General features: G+C 41.5%; 1 protein-coding gene across 2 annotated transcripts; it reads left to right on the top strand.

Moving 5' to 3' along the window:
- The first annotated feature begins 1,987 nt into the window (after positions 1–1,987).
- LOC148366197 (actin filament-associated protein 1-like 2) lies at positions 1,988–24,268 on the top strand. 2 transcript variants are annotated; one of them, XM_088336646.1, is made up of 15 exons: positions 1,988–2,141; positions 7,317–7,451; positions 7,523–7,608; positions 11,880–12,000; positions 12,074–12,294; positions 13,122–13,301; positions 14,820–14,891; positions 14,967–15,030; positions 16,552–16,787; positions 16,851–16,948; positions 17,014–17,116; positions 17,185–17,242; positions 18,266–18,435; positions 22,321–22,431; positions 23,817–24,268. In XM_088336646.1, exons 1-15 carry the CDS (start codon positions 2,126–2,128, stop codon positions 23,841–23,843), a joined length of 1,698 nt encoding a protein of 565 aa, XP_088192772.1. In that variant the 5' UTR covers positions 1,988–2,125; the 3' UTR covers positions 23,844–24,268. The 2 variants fall into 2 exon arrangements, with proteins under 2 accessions (XP_088192772.1, XP_088192771.1); XM_088336645.1 differs by having other exon boundaries at positions 17,182–17,242.
- Positions 24,269–24,833: the final 565 nt, after the last annotated feature.

Here is a 24,833-nt window from a genome sequence, read left to right as displayed (position 1 = left end):
ATTTGATCTCTTTGATCTCCGGCAAAACGAACATAAATGTGACAGAAACTAAATGAAAATAAATCCAAACAGCTTGACAACATCATTTTTGCCGTTCCATGTAATCCAGTTAAAGTAACCCTACCCAACCGTGCTTATTTCTGTGTAATACATCTCCGTTATTGCTGAATAGTTGTGCACATAAAGTCTTTTCCAGTTTCGCAAAATTTGTTTGAATTGGTAGTTGTCTAGTATTGAAATCACAGACAAGAAGAAATTCATTTCTGCCAGGAAAAAAACCTATTTGAGTTACCTTTAGTCGGGGTAAAAAGTTTTTTCTTTAAATTCGTAAATTTAGACATATACCGTATATGTACCGTATATTGTTTTTGCTTGTGCTCTGATATGACCCGCCCTAGAGTGACGTCACCTGCTTGACTCCGCCCCTGCTATTTCAGATTCAAAGCAGTAGAGATGGAAATTCCGGATCATTTTAGAGAACCGTCTTTTTCAGCTTGGCTCACTGATAAAAGTCGGCTCTTTTGGCATCCAAACGGCTCTCAGGTCTTTTTGGTTGCCTCAATCCATATATTGCCAACTATTGTGTTGCATCATGCACAAAATGTGTCAAAAAGAGGGGGAAAAAATAGGCGAAAAAATACAAAAAGATTAAAAAAAGGAAATGATAAAATTAGGAAAAAAGTAGAAGCAGGAAGAACAGAGCAAGAAAAAAGAAGTAAAAATCTGGAAATCAAATTAAAAAGAAGAATAAATTTAAAAAGTAATATTGTTTTTCTTCTTTTAAATTAACAGAAAAAAGAATAAAATGATCGAAACGAGAAAAAAATATTAAAAGGGAAAAAAGAGAATAAAATAAAATAAAATGAAGACAAAAGAAGTAACAAGCTATAAAGAAGAAAAAAAAGAAATAAGAAAAAAAAGAGAGGGATAAAAGATAAGAAAAAATCCACGAAAAACTGAAGAAAAAATAAGCAAAAACAAGGGAAAAACATAAGTAAAAACATGAAAATGACGTAAAGAAGAAGAATAAAACAATTAAGAAAAAAAACAAAGGACAATGAAACAAAAATAGAAAGAGAAAAAGGCAAGAAAAGTGAAAAAGAAAAATAATGAGAAAACATAAAAGAAAAGAGGTATAAATAGGGAGGAAAATAAGAACAAAAAAAGCAAGAAAAGAGGAAAAAATCTACTGAAAAGGGAGGGAAGCAAAGAAAAAATAAGGAAAAGTAAGAACAAATTTAAACAAAAAAGAGTAAAAAGTAGAACATAAGATAAAAAAGAAAAAGAATGAAAAAAGAAGAGGAAAAAAAAGGAAAGAGGAAAGGGAAAATGAAACAGAAGAAGAAAAAAATGTGGGGGGAGAAGAAGAAAAAAAGAAAACCAAGATCAAAAAACTGAAAAAAACCCAATTAGTGTGTGGTAGAGGTATTTTTGTAGTATTTCTTCAGTATTTTTGTAATATTACTGCCGTTGTATTTTCTAGTAATTCTGTTGTAACATTTCTTTAGTTTTTTTTACCTCATGTGCGGTCCCTTTTTTATTTATAGTATTGCTGTAGTAGTATTTATGTAGTATTTCTAAAGATTTTTTTCCTTTTTGGTATGAAAGCAAATTATTATATTAGGTCCCTGTTTTAAGCACTAAACTTGATAATAAGTTATGTAGTAATTTAGCAGTATTTTTGGAAAATATTTTTTAATGAGAAGTACTTAATTTACTATAATATATATATATATTATTATTATATATCGACCATTTTTGTTTGGTGGGTCACATGAAAAAGCCTAAAGGCCCGCAGGCCGTAGCTTGCCCACCTCTGGTGTTAGCTATGTATGTGTTGACAGTGTTGAATGAGCCTGAGCGTCTTGAAGGGATTCAGCTCCTGATTGGTGGGAATCCGGCTCCCGTTGTACACATCCATGAGTCGGTTCATTAAGCCAAGTCATTCACGAACGACAACTCACTACAAGGTGGCAAAGAAAGTAGATCACTCGGAGGACACAACACAACTTTTTGTCTGACTTTGATTTTCTTTGTTTTATCTTTTATTTTTCTTTTGCGATGTTTTAATCCTAAATACATCCAGTAATGAGAGTGAGAAACATCATCTGTTAAAAGAGATAACATGGAGAAACAGAAAGGTAAGTCTCGCAAAATAATTATTATTAATATTTGTATATTTTTGTGCGTGTGTTAATTCGTTTAGAATGAGAGAATTTAAAGCGTAATATTGTTTTTATGTCACTCAACATTTTGTTCTCTTAAGTTTAGCACGGTTGCTTATCTAGTATATTACTAGATACCGATTACTAGTAGTAATACAACGTTCTTCAACTAGTTACTATGACCAGACTTAGAAGATTCAAAAACTACTTGGAAGTTTAATGTCAATAATTCTGTGACCAAATTCTTGCATAAGAATTCAACCTCACCAATTAAAATGAATGGATATGCAAGCAACCCTTCACAAAAGCACTAGAATTTCTTTACTTTGAAAAAAAAACTCACTCTACAGTACCATACTTCATAATACACATAAGGCAGTAGTATTATTTACTATTAGAAAACAGTAAAAAATGGAGCATTAGCGAAAAGTATCTATCTTCCCAATGTATATTCCTTGCCTGTTCTTTTTTTCGATAATAAGTTACATTTTTCTTCAACGACACTGACGGTTCACAAAAAAACGTGCACTCTATGTTCCTGACAGATGTTTCAGTGATTGGTCCCTCAGGAACTGTCCTCTCATGGTTTGGATCCTACCTCTCAGATAGATACAGTGATATGAAACTCTGAGACTTTTAGTTTTTCTTGGGGCGTTCCGCAAGGCTCAGTACCTGGTCCCCTTCTTTTTCAGTATTTCTATGCTTCTGTAGGTGATATTATTCCAAGGTCAAGATGCATGAACAGACCAAAACATGGTCTTCAGCTTCAGTTATGTTTGCTAGACTGCATTACATAGAAGTGTTATGTGTACTGTAGTTTTACAGTGTTTATTTTTGGGATGAAATAAATAATCACTGGCAGGTCCATTTATTGTGAGGATTCTTAAGATATCTAGATTGACTCACATATTTACATAGGAACATGTCGATTTTTATTTTAAACTTCTGAATTAACCCGAAAATGACCGGTTAACTTTACAGGTCGATTCAATTGGATCTGTTTTTCTTTAACCAAAATTTGAATTACATGCCCCTCCCAGGACCCCTCAAAAAAGGAATAAAGCAGGTCGATTTATCATGTTGACATAGGAGGTTCACCATGTCAATGCTGCTTAACTTCTCAGTTATTAATGTATACTCATTTTTGATCTGCGCCTTTATAATGCAGAAAATTATTATAATAGTTTTCATTGCTGTGCAGATGGCACTCAACTGTATCTGCCTTGGTAGTCTGTGCAGCCCTTAAAACATTTCAAATAAAGGATAGAAAAATAAACAGGACTTGACTTGATTCGGGGACAACAAGTTGACTATTCATACATCCACAAGGAAATTTCTGTACTTTCTTGGAAAGTGTAAAAGGAATCCCTTGAAGATTGAAGAGAATGACTCCTGAGGACCAGGGTTTGAGGACTTCTCAAAGACATTTTTTCCTAAGAAGCTTCTAGTACAGTTTATTGTTTGTTTTTTTAAGTTTTTTATTGTTAAGTTTCATGGCCCTGGAGTCTTTTAAGGAAGGTTTTGATATCCTTCAGAACATTGCTTCTCAACTGGTCTGACATATCAGGACACACCATTCCACCTTAGTACCACCGAAGACCAAAATCAAGAATAACAAGATAATGATTGAATTATGTAATTATTAAAAGGATTAAAATATAGCATTCTTAAACAATTTACTGTAACTTCCAGCAGTGTTTCAAAGGTAGATTCCCATAAATCATTTTCATATTTCACAGGCGTTTCCTTGTTCGACTCAATCGTTGTTGTCAGTTTTCCACTTTTCCCTTCCCTTTATATGTCACAAGCCTGAAACGGAGACAGGACCCAATAGCGTTTGTTTTACTCAGTTTTATTGAGAAAGAGAGCAGTACTTGCTTCCACGATCCAATGATCGTCGGACACGGGTAGCTGATGGCAAGAACGTGTCGAGCGAGAATAGTCGTAGGCAGCAGGAAAACTGGTCAATAACCGGGACGGAAGAGCAGGGCAGAAACGGGTCCGGAAACAGGTCGGCAACGGGTATCAGGCAGGAGAAAACAGGGCAGGAGATTGTCGGAAGGTACAGAGCTTGCCTAGCTGAAAGCGTAGGTTCGCAGAACGATCTGACGCTGGTAACAGGGAGCCGGGGGGTTTAAAAAGTGTCAGGGAGCCAATTAGCGACCAGGGCTCATGGCGCCAACCCGAATCAGTAATCATGACATTATCGCTAACTTTTTTGGCACCCAGTATTAGGGGCATAAAAAGGAAATGAAACCGACAAAATCACAATAAAATTAGATGTGGTCCCTCTAAACCACAATTGGGACACGCCTAAGGACTGATCAGGAAGAAGAGATTGTGAGTGTGATCACCCTCCATTTTCGTCTTCTTATTTTCCTGGGAAAAGGCTGTCGACCCTCTGAAAACGGGTCCACAACTCTATTTTGGGTCGCGACCCACCAGTTGAGATACACAGCTTCAGAAGTCTTACATTGTAATTCAAAGAAGTATTTTTAGGTAGATGTTTCCGATGGTTCTTTTGTCAGTTTCTTTAGATTTCCTCTTTGATTTCACAGATAAAGGTTCGATGTATTCTTGTAAGAGACCTTTAAAGTTAGAGTCTCAGTGTGTTCCTTATGATCTTCTAAGACCTTTGCTTAGTTGTCTTTGAAGTACTTTATCACGTCCGTGTTCTTAAAGCGGTAGAGGAGTTTATTCAAGGCCGACAATGAGTCCAAGAGTTTGGGATAAGTCATCTGACGCACGTTCAAAAGCATCACCATAATATTACGGACCGCGTCCCGGCGGGACGAAGCTCGATGCTGATTGGATGCTGACAAATACCAACCTACTCTTATCCTTCCTCCTTATTTTCTTGTTTTTTTTTCTTCTCCTTCGCTATATTTACCAAACGTGGGATGAAAGAAAAAGCTGCTCCACACCCTCTGACATGCACTGGAGAGTTGTAGAGGATTCCCATCTTTGTGCTAATTTCAGGCTTTTGCTTTTTATGGTAAAGCGTCTTAAATCTTTGACATACACATGCAGACTGACACAAAAATTGCGCCCGGTTCCTGTATTGTGCGTATCGGACATGGATTTTGTGTGTTTGTGTGCATCAAAGCCACAAACAGGAAGTGATGTTGATATTCGGATAAGAATGTGATTGTCAGGGAGATAAGGCATGTCGTCATGGCGACCGGGGGTGTATGTCTGTGTGCAATGTCACTGCTTAAAGCATTAACTAAATAAGCATCATTCCTCCTACTCGGACCACTCAATAGCTTTTTATCTAGATAACTGTACGGTACTTTTTTCTTTTAGCGCCTCCTAGTGGTAAAAAATCATTCATCGAAACAATGATTTGAAAAATAAACAAACATTCGCTAACTCTCATATCAATGTGCATTTTATGAAATATTCCTAGGTCAACAAATGGGTCTGTATTTTACACGACTAGTGATCCCAAGAGCCAAGAAGAGATCCGCAGGTTCGAGAGGATTCTCCATTCCGACTTAAAACACACTTCTATTCTATAGCATATGAATAACCTATATTTTATGTTGACAATATCTGTTTATCATTTGTTATTGCATCATCCATTGCAGCCTGGTCAACCCTGGTGTCACAGTTGCCATGGCGCCCAATTGGCCCCGCCCGTGTGGCGCCAGCTGCAGCTTGTTGACAGATTAGCTCCCTGTCAGTATTTAAACTCTGTCCTGTCAGTCCCCTTTTGTCGGTCCGTCTGTGAATCCCTTTTTCGCCTGTCCTGTTTTTTGCTCCTGTTAGTCTCCCGCTACAATCTGTTTTGATCTCGACCACGTCTGCTCTCCCTTCCCGAGTTACGACCTGTTTTGATCTCGACCACGTCTGTTCTCCCCTCCCGAATAAAGATCCGTTTTTTGATCTCGACCACATCCACTCTCCTCCTCCTGGCTTTCGACTTGTTTCCGATCCCGACCACGTTTTTGCTCTTCTATCCCGGCTATTGACCCGTTTTTTTCCGTTCTCGACACCGCCATCGCTCGCCACGAAAGTCCCACTTCCGCGTTCAGAGCAACCTGCTTCCCGCGTCCAGCAATCCCCGGATCGTAGGCGCAACCCCCTCCCTTTCTTCTAGGGGGATTACCTCATGTGCAGTCCCTTCTCAACGTTTCTTCATTTTCCTCATGTTGAGGTTTTTGAGTTTTGCCTTGCCCTTATGTAGGTTTTAGATCAGGGGAGGGTGTCATAATAGTCTGTGGTTTGCAATAATCTGTGGTCTGTGCAGCCCTTTGAGACTCTTCGTGATTAAGGGCTATACAAATAAACATAACTTTACTTGACTGGACGAAATGAGCCTCATGTAGAGGGGGCTGACATGATTGTCCGCCATCTTGCTGCTAAGGGTAGCCCCAAAAAGCAAAAACATTTTGAAAGGCTTTGAAAAAATATGAGTCTCCATCGTTTGTAATCTTACTAGTGCATTGTGGCACTCACTTTAGATTGCACTACAGAATGCAGGGACATCTAATAGACAAATAATACTTAGTGTCCCTTTAAGCCAGGGATATCAAAGTCAGCTCAACATAGGGGACAAATCCAGACTTTCTGTAAGATCAGTAAAATAAGGTCAATCTCAATTTTTTTAGGTTACTGTAGTTTTTTAGTAATATGCTTTATCATGCATAGTAGTATACACTACATAATATAATCACCACAGTGTACAAACTCAAGTGGGAGCTTTAAAAAAAATGTTTTTCCCCTACTTTTTCGTACAGTTTTGAAATGAATAAAAGAAGAAATACAAAATAGAAAAGGCAATAAGATCAGACTACATCAGATCATACTACTAGGCTGAGCCTAGTAAAGCTGAGAGTATACCCTTTAATGCTCACAGGGAGCATTTGGTTTGGAATTATTTGAAAAACTCAGAATTTTGGATTGAAATGACCTAATCCGGATAATCTAGGCCCGATGAAAAGTCAGAAAACTATAGGATTTTTCTCATTCTTACAAGTTAGAAGTATAGAATTCTGGTCCTCGGTGACCCATTGTCCGTCAGCCCTTGAGGAATACAGTTCAATACGCCTGGTCTACAGGCAAGGCGAAGTGTTTGGTATCTGAAACACTTGTCAACATGTTTTAAGTGATTTATGACAAAGATGATTTCGTCCACGTCTGGCACAGCTTTGTCCAAACTGATGTGGGACCTTCAATCCTTCCTTTCGGTTCTGGACTCTGAGAACTTGAGCTACATCGCTCAGGCCCAGAAGAAGTCCATTTCGGAGCTGGTGTCCTCACTGCAGACGCCAGAAGCTCCAGGTTGGACCCAAACGTTGTTTAGATGGTCAATTCGCCTACTGTCAAGTTCTCACTTGCCTTGTTTCTGCTAGTGGAGGACGCCGAGTACGTCATCATGAGCTGTCCGTCATCCACCAACCAGGCGACGAGAGATTCAGATGCATGGACGAGACATCCGGTAAGTTCATCTTGACACTTGAATGCCAAATAGAAGCATTTGAAGCAGTTTGTGTCCTTATGAAAGTCACACAGTATTTGTCGTCAGTTGTATTTTTTTTATATTTTCTTGTTTATTTTTTTTCTTCTTAATCATGTTGCAACAAACATCACATCACAGAAAAACAAATTATCCCCCACCCCGACCGCCCCAAATAAGGAAGACGCCAAACGTTTATAGGAGACCCTTACCCCAAAATCTTTCATCACCATAACAATAATTTGTCTAGACCAGAACGGAAACAGTTTTATTAAAGAAAAGAGGAAGGGCTGCGCCCACGTTCCGGGATTCGCTAGGCACGGGAAGCAAGTCGCTCTCGTACACAGTTTGTGATCCAAACACGGAAGTGGATCTTCCGTAGCGAGCGATGGCGGTGTAAAGGACGGAAAAACAGGTCGATAGCTGGGACAGGAGGGCAAAAACATGGGGTCAGAAACGGGTCGTAAGCCGGGACGGGTGAGCAGACGTGGTCGGGATCAAAAACGGGTTGTGAGTCGGGACGGGAGAGCAGACGTGGTCAGAACCTAAACGGGTCGTAGCCAGAGACAGACGGGAGCGAAAATGGGGCAGGTGGGAGTCAGGGTCGAAAAAGGCTTGCCTAGTATACACTGAGGTTCGCAGACGGACTGACAACCAGGGATTGACAGGACTGGGTTCAAATACTGTCAGGGAGCCAATCAGAACCCGCGGCAGTTGGCGCCAAAGGAGCGGGCCCAGCTGAGTCACATCAGTAATCATGACATCATTTGTTAGTCAATTTAGAAATTATCCTATTGTTTGAATCACAATATATATTTTACAGTTTCTGAGGGTTTTCTCTTTTCCCTCCTTACTCTCTAACAACAAATCCACGAGAGAGATCTGAGACAAGTAGACATTTTTGCATGAAAATTTTGATATGGGATTGGACATGAAACAAAAGAGTGAGTTACGAGGGCCTGACGAGACCAAGTGAGAGCTCATGCCTGTCACGCGCTTTTCTAGTAATTCTGTTGATGACGTTTTGACCATCGTGTCGCTGTCAAGACTGTGTGGACCATCATTTAGCCCGTGCCGTACCCCCTACGGCTGTGGTTCTCTACTGGTTTGATTTGAGGACCCACCTTTCCACCCTCAAAAATTTCCACTTCTCAAATGTATCGAACGAAAGGATTGTGCAGTTTTAAGCAGACTTTTTAGAATAGACACACCTTTATTTATTTTTTCGAAAAAAATAAAAAATAAATAACCAGCAAAACCAAAACTACTTTAAGTATTGTACATACAGTACTTGCATATGAACCACCCTCTAAAACCTCTTAAAAATAGCTACGTACTAAAAGAAATGTTATTTCTTGAATTTCATTCAAGCAGCGCTTAAATGGCAGATACTCTTACACCATTTTTGTTTTTCGCGATCGTTTCCTTCTTTGACTCAATTGTTAATGTCCCCGTTATCCACTTTTTATTTCCCTCATCACTAACCGTTTTGGGAGACATCATTATGGGCCGAAAATAGAAACAAAACAAACAAAATCACAATAAAATGAGATGTTGTCCCTCTCAAGTACTGTTGGGATTGAGAAAGAAGGAGATTGAGCAGGTCATCATCGCATTCTATTAAAGAGTGTAATGGACCCACCATTTATTCTTCTACTTTGCATTATTTTGCTAAGGCAAAGGCCCGCAACCCACTTAAAATGGGTCCGCGACGCACTTTTGGGTCCCGATCCATCAGCTGAGAAACACTGCCCTACAATACATCACTTGTTGCATTCAGGGTTGGGTAGGGTTACTTTAACTTGATTACTTTCAATTACTTTTGGATTACTCCAATACCAAATATGCTAATAAAAGACAAAAGAAACTAAATATGAATAAAATGACTAAATTTTGTGCAGGCTTGGGGAGTAACGGAATACACGGAACGGCAAAAATGATGTTGGCAAGCTGTTTGGATTTATTTTCATTTTGTCTCTTGTCGCATTTTATGTTCGTTTTGCCGGAGATCAAAGAGATCAAAGCCAGGAGAGAAAGCTTACCACGTGTTGTGAGTCATCATTTTATTCATATTTAGTTTCTTTTGTCTTTTATTGGCATATTTGGTATTGGGAGTAATCCAAAAGTAATTGAAAGTAATCCAGTTAAAGTAACCCTACCCAACCCTGGTTGCATTTAGGGTACTGTATTCACAGCGTTGGCCAAGGTCAAGTTGCTAACTGTTAGCCGCTAAACATTTAGTCGCTAAATTCTACATATTGTTTTGTAATTTGACAACACAGTCGTTATTAAAACATGTTTTTGACACATTTCTAACTAGACCAGCTAAACAGTGAACTGAGTTCACCCGATAGCACTTAACCACCGGCCGCTCCATTTTGAGAGCCGAGAGAGTCGACCAAAGCCGAGAAAAGTAAACAAAACAAACGTATGGAGACGAATCCGGCGCAGGGTTCATGTTTGAGGTTTTGGTGGACCCATTAAGTTCTTGTCAGAAGACGGACATCAAACATAAAAAACGGGGCCAAAACCAGAACTTTCTTTTCTGGTAGCGGAGAAGAACAGCAGGCTGCGTTGTGATGTGGTCAGCTAATGACAGGGTTCTCCTGAGGTTTGGGAGGAGACGGTATTTGTGCATGTGTGTGTGCACGCGGCAGGATGTTTATATACCAGGCCATCTCTGATCCATCTGCTTTCCTATTGGTCGAGAGCTCTACTGAGGCAGGAAGTGGTCACTGATGGCGGCTGATTAACGTTTGGTGTACGTGATGGATACACATACGTGTTTTGATTTGCACACCCCAGTGGGGCAGTTAAACTACTGATCTTTAATTTTTTTTAAATCGTTTTAGTCGAGTCACCTGAATTTGCAGGACCAAAAAACCCCCAAATTTCACATTTTATTTGTGAGGACTCGGGAGGAGAGGAGGTGATTTGTGGTGACAACGACATAAGATGAAATGAAATGATCTGCATTTATATAGCGCTTTTCAAGACTTCCCAAAGAGCTTTACAGTGTGCTTCACATTTCCCAATAGCAGCCGTGCAGCCATAAAAGGCGCTAACCTGCTTATTGGGGGTATTAAGGGTTCAGTGTCTTACCCAAGGACACTTTGACATGTAACACAGAGGAGCCGGGAATCGAACCTGCGATCTCTCGATCCCAAGACGAGCGCTCCACCTCCTGAGCCACTGCCGCCCCATCTGATGAACAAGACTCTATGAACATTCACAGCTTTTGTATTTCGGTGTCTGCGGAGGTTACATTAACTTTTCTATTATTGGCGGAAAAATGTTAATTCCGACCATCACCACAGTCGCAGTAAGTTCTAAAGAATCATGCCATGAGGCTCTTTAACTCCACCCGGGGGAGTAAAAGCCCACATTAAACCACACCCACACATTTGCATATTACCCAACTTTTATTACAGTGTGTATTTTGTGTAGCACTATTTAAATACTCTATATCAACACGTTATATTGAGTATTTTTGTATTCTTTATATTTTATTTTGTTATTTTATTTTTCAACACAAGGATACTGCTGGAAGTGTGAATTTCCCTACAGGGATGAATAAAGTATCTATCTATCTATCTATCTATCTATCTATCTATCTATCTATCTATCTATCTATCTATCTATCTATCTATCTATCTATCTATCTATCTATCTATCTATCTATCTATCTATCTATCTATCTATCTATCTATCTATCTATCTATCTATCTATCTATCTATCTATCTATCTATCTATCTATCTATCTATCTATCTATCTAGTGTGGCGTATTAAGTGAGAGGGAGAGGCAGAGAGAAAAGGAAGAACAATGAGGGGTGGATAATAGACAGAGACAGGAAGGAGTTATTTGGATTGACATTACAAGAGTTTAGTACAGAATGAGCTCGTGTTGTGATGAGGTGACTTTTGTTTTTTGCAGACCATCGTCTCTTGTGGCTAAAGCTACTCACTTGAAACCCTGTAGCGTAGCAAAATCACAGTGAGTTGTGACAAGATACTGATTTAATCTTGGTGTTTCTTGCACATCATGGCCAACGCTACTATCTTTGACAGTGACAGGGCATTACGTATTCATCCAGACATTTACCTATATGTTTTTTGAAAAAGTCAGCAGAGAGAACACCAGCCCGAACCCGAATGTAATGATTGACAAATTTAGGCCTGCCCCGGGGCGAAAAATTGGGTCAATTCGGACTTGGGCTTAAGGTCTTACCTCTGGTTTCAATTACTTTTAAGGTCCCTGCAGTACCACACCCGCCCTCAAGGGGTTCTCAAGCTCTTCCCAATAACAATAGAGAGGAGGAAGATACATATGAGGAAGCACTGCCCTTCAAAGCTGACAGCACAAGTCATCTGGGTATTAAACATACACAATTACACACAAATAAACAAACACACATTGAATCTGACATTATGACAACCTCCTCCAGACCAAGAGGAGTCAGAGAACAGCTACTACGAGTCATACGGCGAGGACGATGATGAGGACGAGGACCACATAAAGGACAGAGCTCACTACATCCAGTGGAGTTCCTCTCAGCCTTGTCTCAGGCCCCCTCCAGAGTCTCGACTGTGCGGGTACCTGTGGAGGAGGAGGTGGCTGGGACAGTGGACCAAGCAGCTCTTCATCATCAGGAACCACTTCCTGCTTGTGAGTCTTAAATTTCAGTTTTGGTCCTGTTTTTTGTTCATATTTGCGCTTGAATTGTATGGTTTACATTTCTGTGTGCTTACTATCACCTTGTAAACTAAATGTTATGAATCATATGCAAATGGATGGATCTATGGGTAGATAGTCCATTTTGGGAGCAAAGTCCCTTTCTTGCTAGGAGTATTCTTTTATTTTCTTTCGTCGAATCGTTCGCTTCAACGCACGTGTTTTCTTTGCCTTCACGATCTGAAGAATTTCTCCACTGTTTTTACATGCCGGAATTATTGCCGTTGTTATCACATTCTGCATTATGTTTCGACTTATTACCGACACTGAAGAAATTACCATTTTTTTGTTGATTTGCACCTAATACCAACTGTTTTTACTGAGGCATACTTCTCTTTCACTCGACAACCACTAAAACAATGATGTCATCTCGAAACAACGAGATCTCGTTGGCCGAGATCGGCGCGAGACCAAAACAACAATGGCGTATCTGCCTGACGAAAAGTTTGGAGTGCGGTAAATCTTTGTTAAAAAAAGAAAAAGTAATCGGGTGATAATGACAATTTGGTGTCAAAAAAGTTGCGTCCCGGGGACGCACGTTGATTTGACCCAATGCGTCCCCAGCAAAAATGATGCGTCTAGGACGCAGGGACGCGGGCAAACGAGAACACTGATAGTCCCTTAAAACGAGTCCCCTAATAGAGACACATAACCAATTCAGACTGGAGCCGAAGGCTTTGGTGTAAACTCCACGGCCCGCCACCGCACATAGTCCTTTTTTAAGCGTTCGTTTTTCCTTCAGCATACGTTTTCTGTTTCAGTGCTACAAATGCGCCCGGGACCTCCTTCCTCATTTGCAGCTGAGCCTGCGCGGCTGCCAACCGGTCTACAAGCTGAAAAGCAACCGGAAGATTCCTCACCAACTCAAGCTTCTGCTGCTCGGGGCCGACAGCCTGGTGCTGGGATACAGCAGCCTCCAGCAGGCCGACGAGTGGCGCCGGGTCAGTAAGCACACAGCACTGTGTAGCAGTACCAGGGTTGGGTAGGGTTACTTTAACTTGATTACCTTCAATTACTTTTGGATTACTCCAATACAAAATATGCTGCTAAAAGACAAAAGAAACTAAATATGAATACATTTTATGCAGGCTTAGGTAGTAACAGAACGCATGGATCAGCAAAAATGATGTTGGCAAGCTGTTTGGATTTATTTTCATTTTGTTTCTGTCGCATTTGATGTTCGTTTTGCCGGAGATCAAAGAGATCAAAGCCAGGAGAGAAAGCTTACCACGTGTTGTGAGTCATCATTTTACTCATATTTAGTTTCTTTTGTCTTTTATTAGCATATTTGGAATTGGAGTCATCCAAAAGTAATTGAAAGTAATCCAGTTAAAGTAACCCTACACAACCCTGAGCAGTACACAAATGGACATTAGCACGAGAAAAGGGTATACAGTCTGTCATAAAAGTGAGTACATTTCTGCAGGGATTTCCTCATAAACAACACTGAAGAAACATTGCTTTGACACAATAAAAGGTAGTCTGTGTAAAGCTTATATAGCAGTGTAAAAAACTGTTTTTCCTTAAAAACTCAACCATTAGTAGCTAAACCCCTAGTAACAAAAGTGAATACACCGTAAAGTGAATGTCCCTTAAGTGTCACTATATTGTGTGGCCACCATGAGTTTGCAGAATTCACCTTAATCCTCCTGCCCTTGGATTTCACCAGAGCCTCCAAAAGATTCCCCCTGGAATGCTCTTTCACTTCTCCATGACAACATGACAGTGTCATAACCAGAACAGAAACAGGACCCAATCGCGTGACGTTCTCTCAGAAGCATTTTATTTAACGGGAAATGGGGAGTCATGCACGTTAGGAAGCAGGTCTGGCGTGGAAGGACAGACCGATTCCAATTGCCCGAAGTGATACCAGACAGATGGGGTCGATACCGGACAGGAAGAGACAGACAGGATTGACAACAAATCAGGATATCGATAATTAGCAGGAGAAACGAGACAGGAACAAAAACAGGAGAAAATAATAAACAGGACCAAAATAGACCGGAACAAAACTGAAGCCCACAAAATTAAACGGGACAAAAATAAACGGGAACAATACCTGACTGAAGATATCAACGGGAAAACAGGACCGAGTCAGAACCCACGTCTTGTGGGGCAGAAGTTCGTTTGACGGGCTGACAACCGAAGCAAGAAATGAAATGATCTGCATTTCTATAGCGCTTTTCAAGTCAAGACTTCCCAAAGCGCTTTACATTGTGCTTCACATTTCCCAATAGCGAGTTAGCCATGTAAGGCGCTAAGCTGCTTATTGGGGGCATTAGGAGTTCAGTGTCTTACCCAAGGACACTTTGAAATGTAACACGGAGGAGCCGGGATTCGAACTGCGATCTATTGATCCCAAGACGAGCGCTCTACCCGCTGAGCCACTCTCGCTGGTGTAACTTTATCAAAGTAAGTAGTAAATTAGTTCTGTTCATCGATTTGTTTTGGGATCATAGGTGATCGAGGAACTGAGCGTTGACGGGGAAGTTCAGAACACTGGCTCAGGATCTCTTGCGTGGTCACGAAGGGTAAGTTTTGCATACCACGAACCCCGATTCTTTTCATTTTTTCATTTTATAGCGTTATTTGGCTTGTTTGTTCAGTCCAGTGCACTTCTGACTCACCCCCACCAGCAAGAACCTTCACAACCAAAGAACAAGAACAAAGGTAAGTCAAGTCAAGTCAAGTCATTTTTATTTGTATAGCCCTAAATCACGAAGAGTCTCAAAGGGCTTCACAGATTATTACACTATATTACACAGACTATTTTTCAGCCGACGAGAAGAGTAGGTTATTCATATGCTATGGAGTAGAAGTGAGTTTTAAGTTTAGATTTAAACATTTCCACCGAGGTTGCAGATCGGATCTCAGGGGGAAGAGCATTCCACAGCACCGGTGCCCGGATGGAGAACGCTCTCGAACCAGCGGAACACTTCTTTGCTCTTGGGATCACCAGGAGACCGGCACTCTCAGATCGTAGGCTTCGGACCGGGACATAGGGGCAAATCAGATCTGAAAGATAAGAGGGAGCAAGTCCATGTATGATTTTGTACAATACTAAGAGAACCTTGAAATCACATCTATGGCTAACTGGGAGCCAATGCAGGTTAGCCAAAATCGGTGTTATGTGATCGTACTTTTTTGTCCTAGTTAAAAGCCTCGCTGCGGCATTTTGTACCAGCTGAAGAGACTTGATTTTAGACTTCGGGAGACCAGAGAGTAGTGCATTACAGTAATCGAGACGGGAGGTAACAAACGCATGAATTATAATTTCCGCATCAGACTGAGACAGTATTGAACGGATTTTAGCAATGTTACGAAGATGGAAGAAAGCGGTTCTAGTAATTTTCTTTACATGCATTTCAAAGGATAGATCAGGGTCAAATATGACACCTACATTTTTAACTGAGTCACTCTGTGTGATGTGACATTTGTCAATGTTCACAGCAGTTTTTGAGATTAAGTCACGGCATACTCCATACCCTACTGTGCCTTCCACTGTACCTACCTACCTACCTATCCAGCTACTGTACCTACCTACTGTACCTACCTACCTTTCTACCTATCCAGCTACTGTACCCACCTACTGTACCTACCTACTGTACCTACCTACCTGCTTACCTACTGTGTCAACCTACTCTGCTTACCTACTGTGTCTATCTACTCTGTCTACTTACTGTACCTATCTACCTACCTACCTCTGTACCCTCTGTGTCTACCTATTGTACCTGCCTACCTTCCTACCCGACTGTGCCTACCTATTGTACCTCCCTACCTATTGTGCCTACCTACCTCCCTACCCTACTGTGCCTACCACTGTACCTACCTACCTACTGCACCTACCTACTGTACCTAGCTACCTGCTTACCTAATGTGTCTATCTACTCTTCCTACTTACTGTACCTACCTACCTCCATATCTACTGTACCTACCTACCTCCGTACCTACTGTGCCTACCTATTGTACCTGCCTACCTCTCTACTCGACTGTGTCTCCCTACTATAGCTCCCTACCTACTGTGCCTACCTACCTCCACATCCTACTGTGCCTTCCACTGTCCCCACCTTCCTACCTACCTACCTACTTACCCAACTTCCTACTGTAGTTACCTACTGTACCTACCTACTGTACTTTCCTACGTATCTATTCAGTATTCCATTGTTTTTTCTGCGGTTTATTGTCGGTCAGGTGTGGTGAGCGTGCTGATGAACTGTCAGTGGCAGAGTCTCCTGTGTCAGGTGGAAGCAGGAATCCTCAATATGTTTGCGGAGGATGCATCCGGGGGCGGGACCCGCCCTACACGGAACGGCTCCCCTCAGTACACGGTACGGTTGCGAGGCTGCGAAGTGAAAGCGGTGCCGGATGGCGAGCGACCGCACAGGATCTCGCTGAGCATGCTCGGGGAGCAGCTGGCTGTCCTTGAGGTCAGTTTTGGGCGGGAGGCTGGTCGAACAGGAAGTGAGGTAACAAAAATGGGCAACCCGCAGGTGAAGTCAGCAGTTGAAAAGTGGCACTGGACGCACCTCCTCAGGGAGGCGGCGGATTGTTACGGGGACGGCAAGAAACGGCAAATCTCAAATCTCGGGTATGTCACTTAGCCTCGCTGTAGTGACACATGACAGTTAACATCTGTGCTATTTGCGTTTTCAGTGGACGCACCCTGAACACGTACATGGATCAGCCTTTCCCTGCCAGCTCCAGTCCTCCGCCACCGCAACCCATCTACTCCAACACTCCCGTGCTGGAGCACATGGTAGGACCATATTTGTCTGCCGCTTGTAAATCCTCTATGATTGATGTGTTCTCTGGGTTGCCCAGCAGTTTCAAAGCTCACAGGGCACCGCTGTGACGTACACTAACGCCAACTTCAGCAGCCAGAGTGAGTTGACTTTCAGATTCTTGAATTTACTTCAATCAATTTAGTATTAGCAATGCTTAGCATAAACCATGCATTGAGAATGCGTTTGTGAACAGTGATGAACAGTTAGTTACAGTTACTAGTTACTTCATTTAAAAATTTACTCAGATTACCGTCACCTAAAAGTAGTACCTTACTGGGGCTTTGGTTTGGTCTTGGCATTGGCGGGAAGATTTTTATGATTGTCAAAATCTGTTCCAAGCCCCGCAAAAGGCTGATATTTTTTAAAATAAATCATAAAAGAGCATCAGAACATCAAACAAATACATATTGAAATGATATTACCGCACAATAAACAGAACACGAGAGGCACATAATGTAGGCAAAACCCAAACGATAAAGGAAATGATAAAACATTATTTTTCGTTTAACTGCCTTCTTTGTTCACTGGTCCTCAGAAGTGTTTTTTGCCTGGCGTTTCTTGAAAAACTGATCCAATGTCGTCTGCTTTTGCCGGCCTTTGACAATCCATCGGAAAGTCTCTTCCTCTTCTTTTCTCCTTGTCCACTTTTTTGCATGTCTTTCGTGGGGTACAATATTAATGATAGCTCTTTGTCACGTTACCATACAGTAAGTGGTTTACAGAGCGGGAAGGGGACACGAAGAGCATGTCTGGTTTCACGCATACACACCAGGTGCCAGTTAGAACTCTGGGAGAGGCGAATGGCGGCACGTACTTTACTGTATTTTCGACTTTGTATCCTGAAAAACTCAAGGTACTTTGTAACTTGAAGCGTTTGTATGTAGAAATATTTGTAAGTAGAGGTACCACTCTGGCTTGTGTAGGCTAGCTAGCATCAGCCTTACTCTATGACTAGTAATATAGCAATTTCAAACAATAGATCTACATTAGCATAGTTATAACCTAGTAGAATCGTCACAAATTCTTGCATGTTTTTGACTTCACCCAGGTTATCAAATAACCAATCGCTACAGCTAGTTGACTTAGCTTCCTATCTCTTGTGCGTGTGTGGTGTATTCCAGGTAGAAAGTGGTGTGAAGCAGCACCCCGTGTTGTTCAGAAACTGGAGCTGACGGGCAGGAAAGACGTCCCCTTGAGGACCGGTTCCGAGGCCAACCTGTTGTCGGCGGCCAATAAGAATAAACGCTCGTCCTTCAGACAATCGCTCACCGTGTGCAGTGAGCGGGCGCAGGTAAATTATTTGACATATAGACCAAAAAACCATTTTGTCAACAGGAAACTCAGTTCCATTTTTTATGATGGGCATTCATGCCTCGTACTGGTTTTCAATTAGTCTCTTTTGGATTTTGGTAAGGGGTGTGTGTGGACCAATCCAAATATTGATATTATTCATAGGAAATAACTGAATCGGATCGATACTATTTTCCTGGGATCGATACTTCACACCTCAACCAATTTCCTCGCAGTGCCGTTTCTAATTGTGGACAGCGCAGCCTTTGTCTCTCTCACCCTAACCCCTCTCGCCGGGTTTATGCCCGATTGTGTTACTGACAGGCACCTTTTTAGCACCTCTCGTTACGTGGTCTGCTGCTGCATCCTGCCTGCCAGGCAGAAAAGAGGGTCAAATTTGTGCCCCCAGCTGTCCACCAAAAGATAAAAATGACACTGGGAAGCGCAAAGGGGTGTGGACTTTCGTTTTTAACTACAGAAAAGGAAAATGTCACGTGTCATTTCTGTGGTAAAGTGGTCTTCAACTGTGGCAACACCAAACATTTACATAAAATTATGGGGAAAAGCTCACTTTACAGAGAGTGACGAGTTAAACATGTTGCTGTTCCTGAACAAAACCTGTAAATCCAGTGTGGCAACAGAGACAACCAGAGAGAATTGACACTTTATTTGCACTTCTGAGTTTATTTTGAAAATATTGTGATATCGAAGGTACTCTGGTTCCCTAGTTGACCTTCTTATACAGTGTTTGTTTTCTTGTGACATTGCTTTTTGGTTTAAGTCTCTTGGATTTTGTTCTAAAACGGTTGCAATATAACTATTTGTATTTATTTTTATACTGTTAAAGGGACAGTGTGTAATACTTAGTGCCTCCGAGTAGTCCAAAAACAAAAAATATAATTTGAATGATAAGCAAAAATACATGAGCTATCATACATATATTTTTTTTTTTTCATAAATATTTGTTACATAGCGGAAGCCATACCTAGTTGTCACCGCCATGATTGTCTGGCAACTTGCTGCCACGCTGTGTTTATTTGGCACTGGGTTTTGTTCGCATTAGACAATACAGTGCCAACTAGTGGTCAAATACTGTATTACACAGTTGAACTTTAAAGTTTTAAATGTAGTTCTCATTAGCTAGCTACACCGCTTATCCTCAGTAGGGTCGCGGGGGTGCTGGAGCCCATCCCAGCAATCATCGGGCAGTGGGCAGGGGACACCCTGAACTGGTTGCCGGCCAATCGCAGGGCACACGGGGACAGACAACTCACTCGCTCAATCACACCTTAGGACAATTTGGACCGGCCAATTCACCTGACATGCATGTTTTTGGAATGTGGGAGGAAACCGGAGTGCCCGGAGGAAACCCACGCAAGCATGGGGAGAACATACAAACTCCGCACAGGAAGTCTGGAGCTGGATTTGAACCCATGACAGGTTCCCATGACATAATAATAATAATAATAATAATTTCCTTGTATGTCATTCTGTGTAACAATGTACACAGAACGAAATGTCGATTGCACCTGACCCGTTGTAGCGAGCCGATGCAGCCGCAGCCAACAGAGGGCGCCGCCGACCACTTTTTAAGTCTTAGGAATGACTCGGCCGGGGCGCGAACCACCGACCTCCCAGTCTCAAAGCGGGCGCCTTAAGCGGGCGCCTTACCATCTAGGCTACTGAGCTGGACATGAACTGTGCCGCACAAGCGCTAACCACTGCGCCGCCGTGCTGCCATATTTTATTAAAAAAATGAAACGTTTTTAGTTCCTAAAATCGTTGGGCTGCATTTATAAACTCAAGGGAGGAAGATACAATTATTAAATGATCATGACACGTCAAAGCAAAAAAGTATCGGAATTAATTACAACGATCATGTTTTTACTTGGATCGGATCAAGGGAGGTAGAGCGCCCGGCTTGGGACCGAAAGGTTGCAGGTTCGATTCCCAGCTCCTCTGAGTTAAAATATCGAAGTGCTTTTAGGCAAGACACTGAAGCGCTAATGCCCCCGCTAAGCAGGTAGGCGCCTTGCATGGCTGTAGCTGCTATCGGTGTGTGAGTGTGTGTGTGAATCGGTAAGTGCGAAGTAGGGCTGCACTAAACAAAAGTCGATTTTTTTAAAACCAGTATTTCGATGTCTGCTTTTAAAAGAAAAGTTTATTATCCGTGCTAATGTCATGATTACCGATGTGATGCCCCTGTGCCCGCTCCTTTGGCACCAACTGCCTCAGATTCTGATTGGCTCCTTGTCCGTATTTAAACCCACTCCTTTCTGTCACCTGTTGTCAGTCCGTCTGCGAACCTCAGTTTACACCAGACAAGCCTTTTTCGACCCTGACTCCCACCTGTTTTTGCTCCCGTCTGTTCCCCGGCTTCGATCCGTTTTTTTATCCTGACCACGTCTACTCTCCTCTCCTGGCTTACGACTCGTTTCCGACCCCGACCACGTTTTTGCTCTCCTGTACCGGTTACTTACCTGTTTTCCGTTCCCGACACCGCCATCGCTCGACGCGGAAGTGCGACCTGCTTCCCGCGCCCAGCGATCACCGGATCGTGGGTGCAACCCTTTCCTTTCTTCCAATAAAACTGAGAGAAACGTAATGCAAGTGGGTCCTGACAGCTAGTTTTGTTTTTGGGAGAGTACTTAACCCTCCTGTTGTCCTCGGTTCAAAATGGCATGCCACTTTGTTGTTTTGAATGATATTTCATTTAACTTTGAATGTTATTTGTCTAGATTGTTCCCAACTAGGGCAGCACGGCGGCGCAGTGGTTAGCGCGTGTGCGGCACAGTTCTAAGGTCTTGGGAACCTCCTGTGTGGGTTCAAATCCAGCTACCAGACTTCCTGTGCGGAGTTTGTATGTTCTCCCCGTGCATGCGTGGGTTTCCGCCGGGCACTCCGGTTTCCTCCCACATTCCAAAGACATGCATTTCAGGTGGATTGGCCGGTCCAAATTGTCCCTAGGTGTGAATGAGCGAGCGAGTTGTCTGTCCCTGTGTGCCCTGCGATTGGCTGACAACCAGTTCAGGGTGTCCCCTGCCCACTGCCCCATGATTGCTGGGATGGGCTCCAGCACCCCCGCGACCCTACTGAGGATAAGGAGTGCAGCTAATGAGATGAGATGAGATGTTCCCAACTACAGAAAAATGATATTTTGTTTTATTCACATTTCCATTTGAGATGTATAAAACAAGTACAAAAACGGACCTTAAAATGAAGACAAGAGGATGAATCATATTGACATGCTTTATTAAGAAAACAGCGCCCTCTTCTGGAAATGCTTCTTCAGGGTTTCTGTCTGCTCATACGTGTTGAAATTACATAAGGACACGACGTCACACCGCAATATCGGATGAGATTTCGGTTTATCGTGCAGCCCTAGTGTGAAGCACATTGTAAAGCGCTTCGGGAGGTCTTCAGTGACTTGAAAACCGCTATCTAAATGCAGACCATTTACCATATAGAAATTCCAAGTCTCGCCCACTCCTAGGTTTCAGACTTGTTGCTTGAAGCATTTCTGTAATCTGTTGTTTATTGGTTATTCTTGAGCTTTGCTATTCTCTGGTCTTTGCTGTTTTTATTTCACTAGTGTGAAGTACATTGTAAAGCGCTTTGGGAGGTCTTCAGTGACTTTAAAAGCGTGATATAAATCCAAACCATTTACGACATGATCTTTCCTTGTTTACCCTGCTCTCCGTCCAACTGTTGGTTGGTTGTTTTCCCTCCGGCTTTCTTTGTTTTTACTAGTCTCTGTTGTTTGGTTTTCTTAGTCCATGCTAGTTTTTGCTCGTTCCTACTGAACATAAATAAGTTTTGACTGTTGTCTTCGCCTTGGTAGTTTCTAACATTCTCTACTGGTTTGCCCTGGCTGCTTCCGATCTAGGCAAGTCTTCTGAACCCCCTGCTGCGTCGCACGGCGTCGGTAAAGACTTCGCTGAGACGGGCCCCGTCCTCACTTTTCATCGAGCACGGGAATGTTTTCCAGAGGAGGAAGGTGAGAATCCAAAAGTCCAGTTTATCTCATACCTGTCCAACTCAGCCAGTTGCAAATCTTGGGACCCATAGTAAATAGAGTACAAAATGTGCTGTAATTATCGCAGACTCTCAAGTCTTTACGAAACTCATGTGATTCCGAACTTAATAAAGAAACGGAAAGGCATTGTGGGAGGTAGTTCAGCCAACATAATTTGGCATTTTCATGATGCCAAGACGCAAACAAAAGCAGACAAGCATTTTATATGATGTCGGTCAATAGCGGACAGGCATGTAACTCATCAAAGGCTAAATATTTTGTTTTTTAAGTCTTGTAGTTAGAAGTATGCCGTAAAGAGTGGCCGAAAAAAATAATTTAGTTCCACACTATAAAGTCGAAAGGCGGGGATGTCATATTGAGGGGGTCCTATGCAATGTTCCCTGTAATTTTCCACGGGTCTGAGCGTTCATACAAAGTCGGTGAGCAACGCTTGAAACAACAGTGAGCAACAGCAATCCCAAGTGTGGCAAGTTAATTAATTATCACACATGTCCAAAACTTGACATCACGTTATATTTTGCTGAGTTTCCGGCAATGCAAAATGATTTTTCTCTTTTGAATAAATTGACTCATGTACTATTGCAAAGGTTGTACGGCCTACAAACAATTCTTTCACAAGATATCCATTTCTTTTTATTTCCTGACATAATTTGTCACATAATATTAACATTTTGGGGGGCTTATTTAGTCGGTTGTAAGATATAGAACTGTACTTAATCACATTTTTTAGTGGAAGTACATTGTTGGAAAAAAGATTCACTTGACATAATTGGAAAAAATTTGACTTTTTCTTCTTTTTTCCGTGTTTTTTTCTATAATTCTTTCTTTTCTTTTTTTCTGTCTTTTTTTCTAATTTTTTCCTTCTTTTTTTCTCTTCCTTTTGTTTCTTTTTTTCTCAGCTTTTCACTCCTTTTTCGTTTTGGTATTTTTTTCCTTTTTGTTCTATTCCCCCCTTCCTTTAAGTCATGTTGTACATAATTTTACATAATATTTGGTCATGTTGGGATGAAAGAAGCAAAAACAACCTAAAGAGCCGTTTATGACCCGAATGAGCCGGTTCCTTTTAGTGAGCCGAGCCGAAGAAGCCGGTTCTCGACAAACTCTACTAACTTTACTCAACGTCGTTCTACTTCGACTCGACTTCAAAATACCGCATTTAGGACACAACGTCAGGGGAACCCGTGTATTTTACCTTCATGCACTGTAACTTTGACTTTAGTCGCTTCTTAATTAATAATTTTGAGCCCTGATTTTTGTGCACTGGCTAGATTTTCTTGTGCGCTGAGAATGTGCGCAGCTTAGAGGGAACACTGGTCCTATGTAACAAAAATCTATTGTTTCTACAGGAATGGGAGACCAAAGCTGCTGCCTGAGACCGTGAAAACAATGTTACCATATAACAAGACCAGGCGTCAGATACCAGATGCAATTGTATGACTTCCATGAGAACATTTCATTGATATTATCTGTTTTTTCACATGACTGTGCCAAGTGTGCCCTTTAACTTATTGTTTTCTACACATAGTAACCAGGGTTGGGTAGGGTTACTTTAACTGGATTACTTTCAATTACTTTTGGATTACTCCCAATACCAAATATGCTAATAAAAGACAAAAGAAACTGAATATGAATCAAATGACTCACAACACGTGGTAAGCTTTCTCTCCTGGCTTTGATCTCTTTGATCTCCGTCAAAACGAACATCAAATGCGACAGAAACAAAATGAAAATAAATCCAAACAGCTCGCCAACATCATTTTTGCCGTTCCATGTATTCCGTTACTCCCCAAGCCTGCACAAATTTAGTAATTCTATTCATATTTAGTTTATTTTGTCTTTTATTAGCATAATTGGTATTGGAGTAATCCAAAAGTAATTGAAAGTAATCCAGTTAAAGTAACCCTACCCAACCCTGAAAATAACAGACTTCAACGCGTCCGAAGCATTTGTTACGATCAGTGAGTGTGTGCGCTTCCTACCCTTAATAAAAACCAAAAACATCACTTTTTTTTCAATAAAGTTTTTTTTTTAATTCTAAATCTCATCTCAAGAGTAAGAGTTTGACAAATATAAACTTTATCGTGTGTTTATTTCCGTTAATCGTTCACATCACATTCATCATCCACTTAAGAAACGACAGCACTATGAATCGGAACGATAGGAAGTCATTCGTCCGTGTAACGGAGACGAGAGCACGTAGTGATGTTGCATTCGATGCTGATTGGTTAGCCATCTGCTCATGTTAAGATCACGCATGCAGCAGGCGAAAAACAAAGAATGAATCGGTATAAAGGAGCAAAAACATCCTGAAATCAAACATGTAGTTAAAGACTGGGATTTAGTCCAAAACTATTCAAAAATCA

Source organism: Urocampus carinirostris, chromosome 5 (assembly GCF_059441175.1).
Source record: "Urocampus carinirostris isolate Australia breed hairy pipefish chromosome 5, RoL_Ucar_1.0, whole genome shotgun sequence".
NCBI classification, from domain to species: Eukaryota; Metazoa; Chordata; class Actinopteri; order Syngnathiformes; family Syngnathidae; genus Urocampus; species Urocampus carinirostris.
Note: the sequence above shows the minus strand (reverse complement) of the source record. Positions and strands in the feature narration are given on the sequence as shown.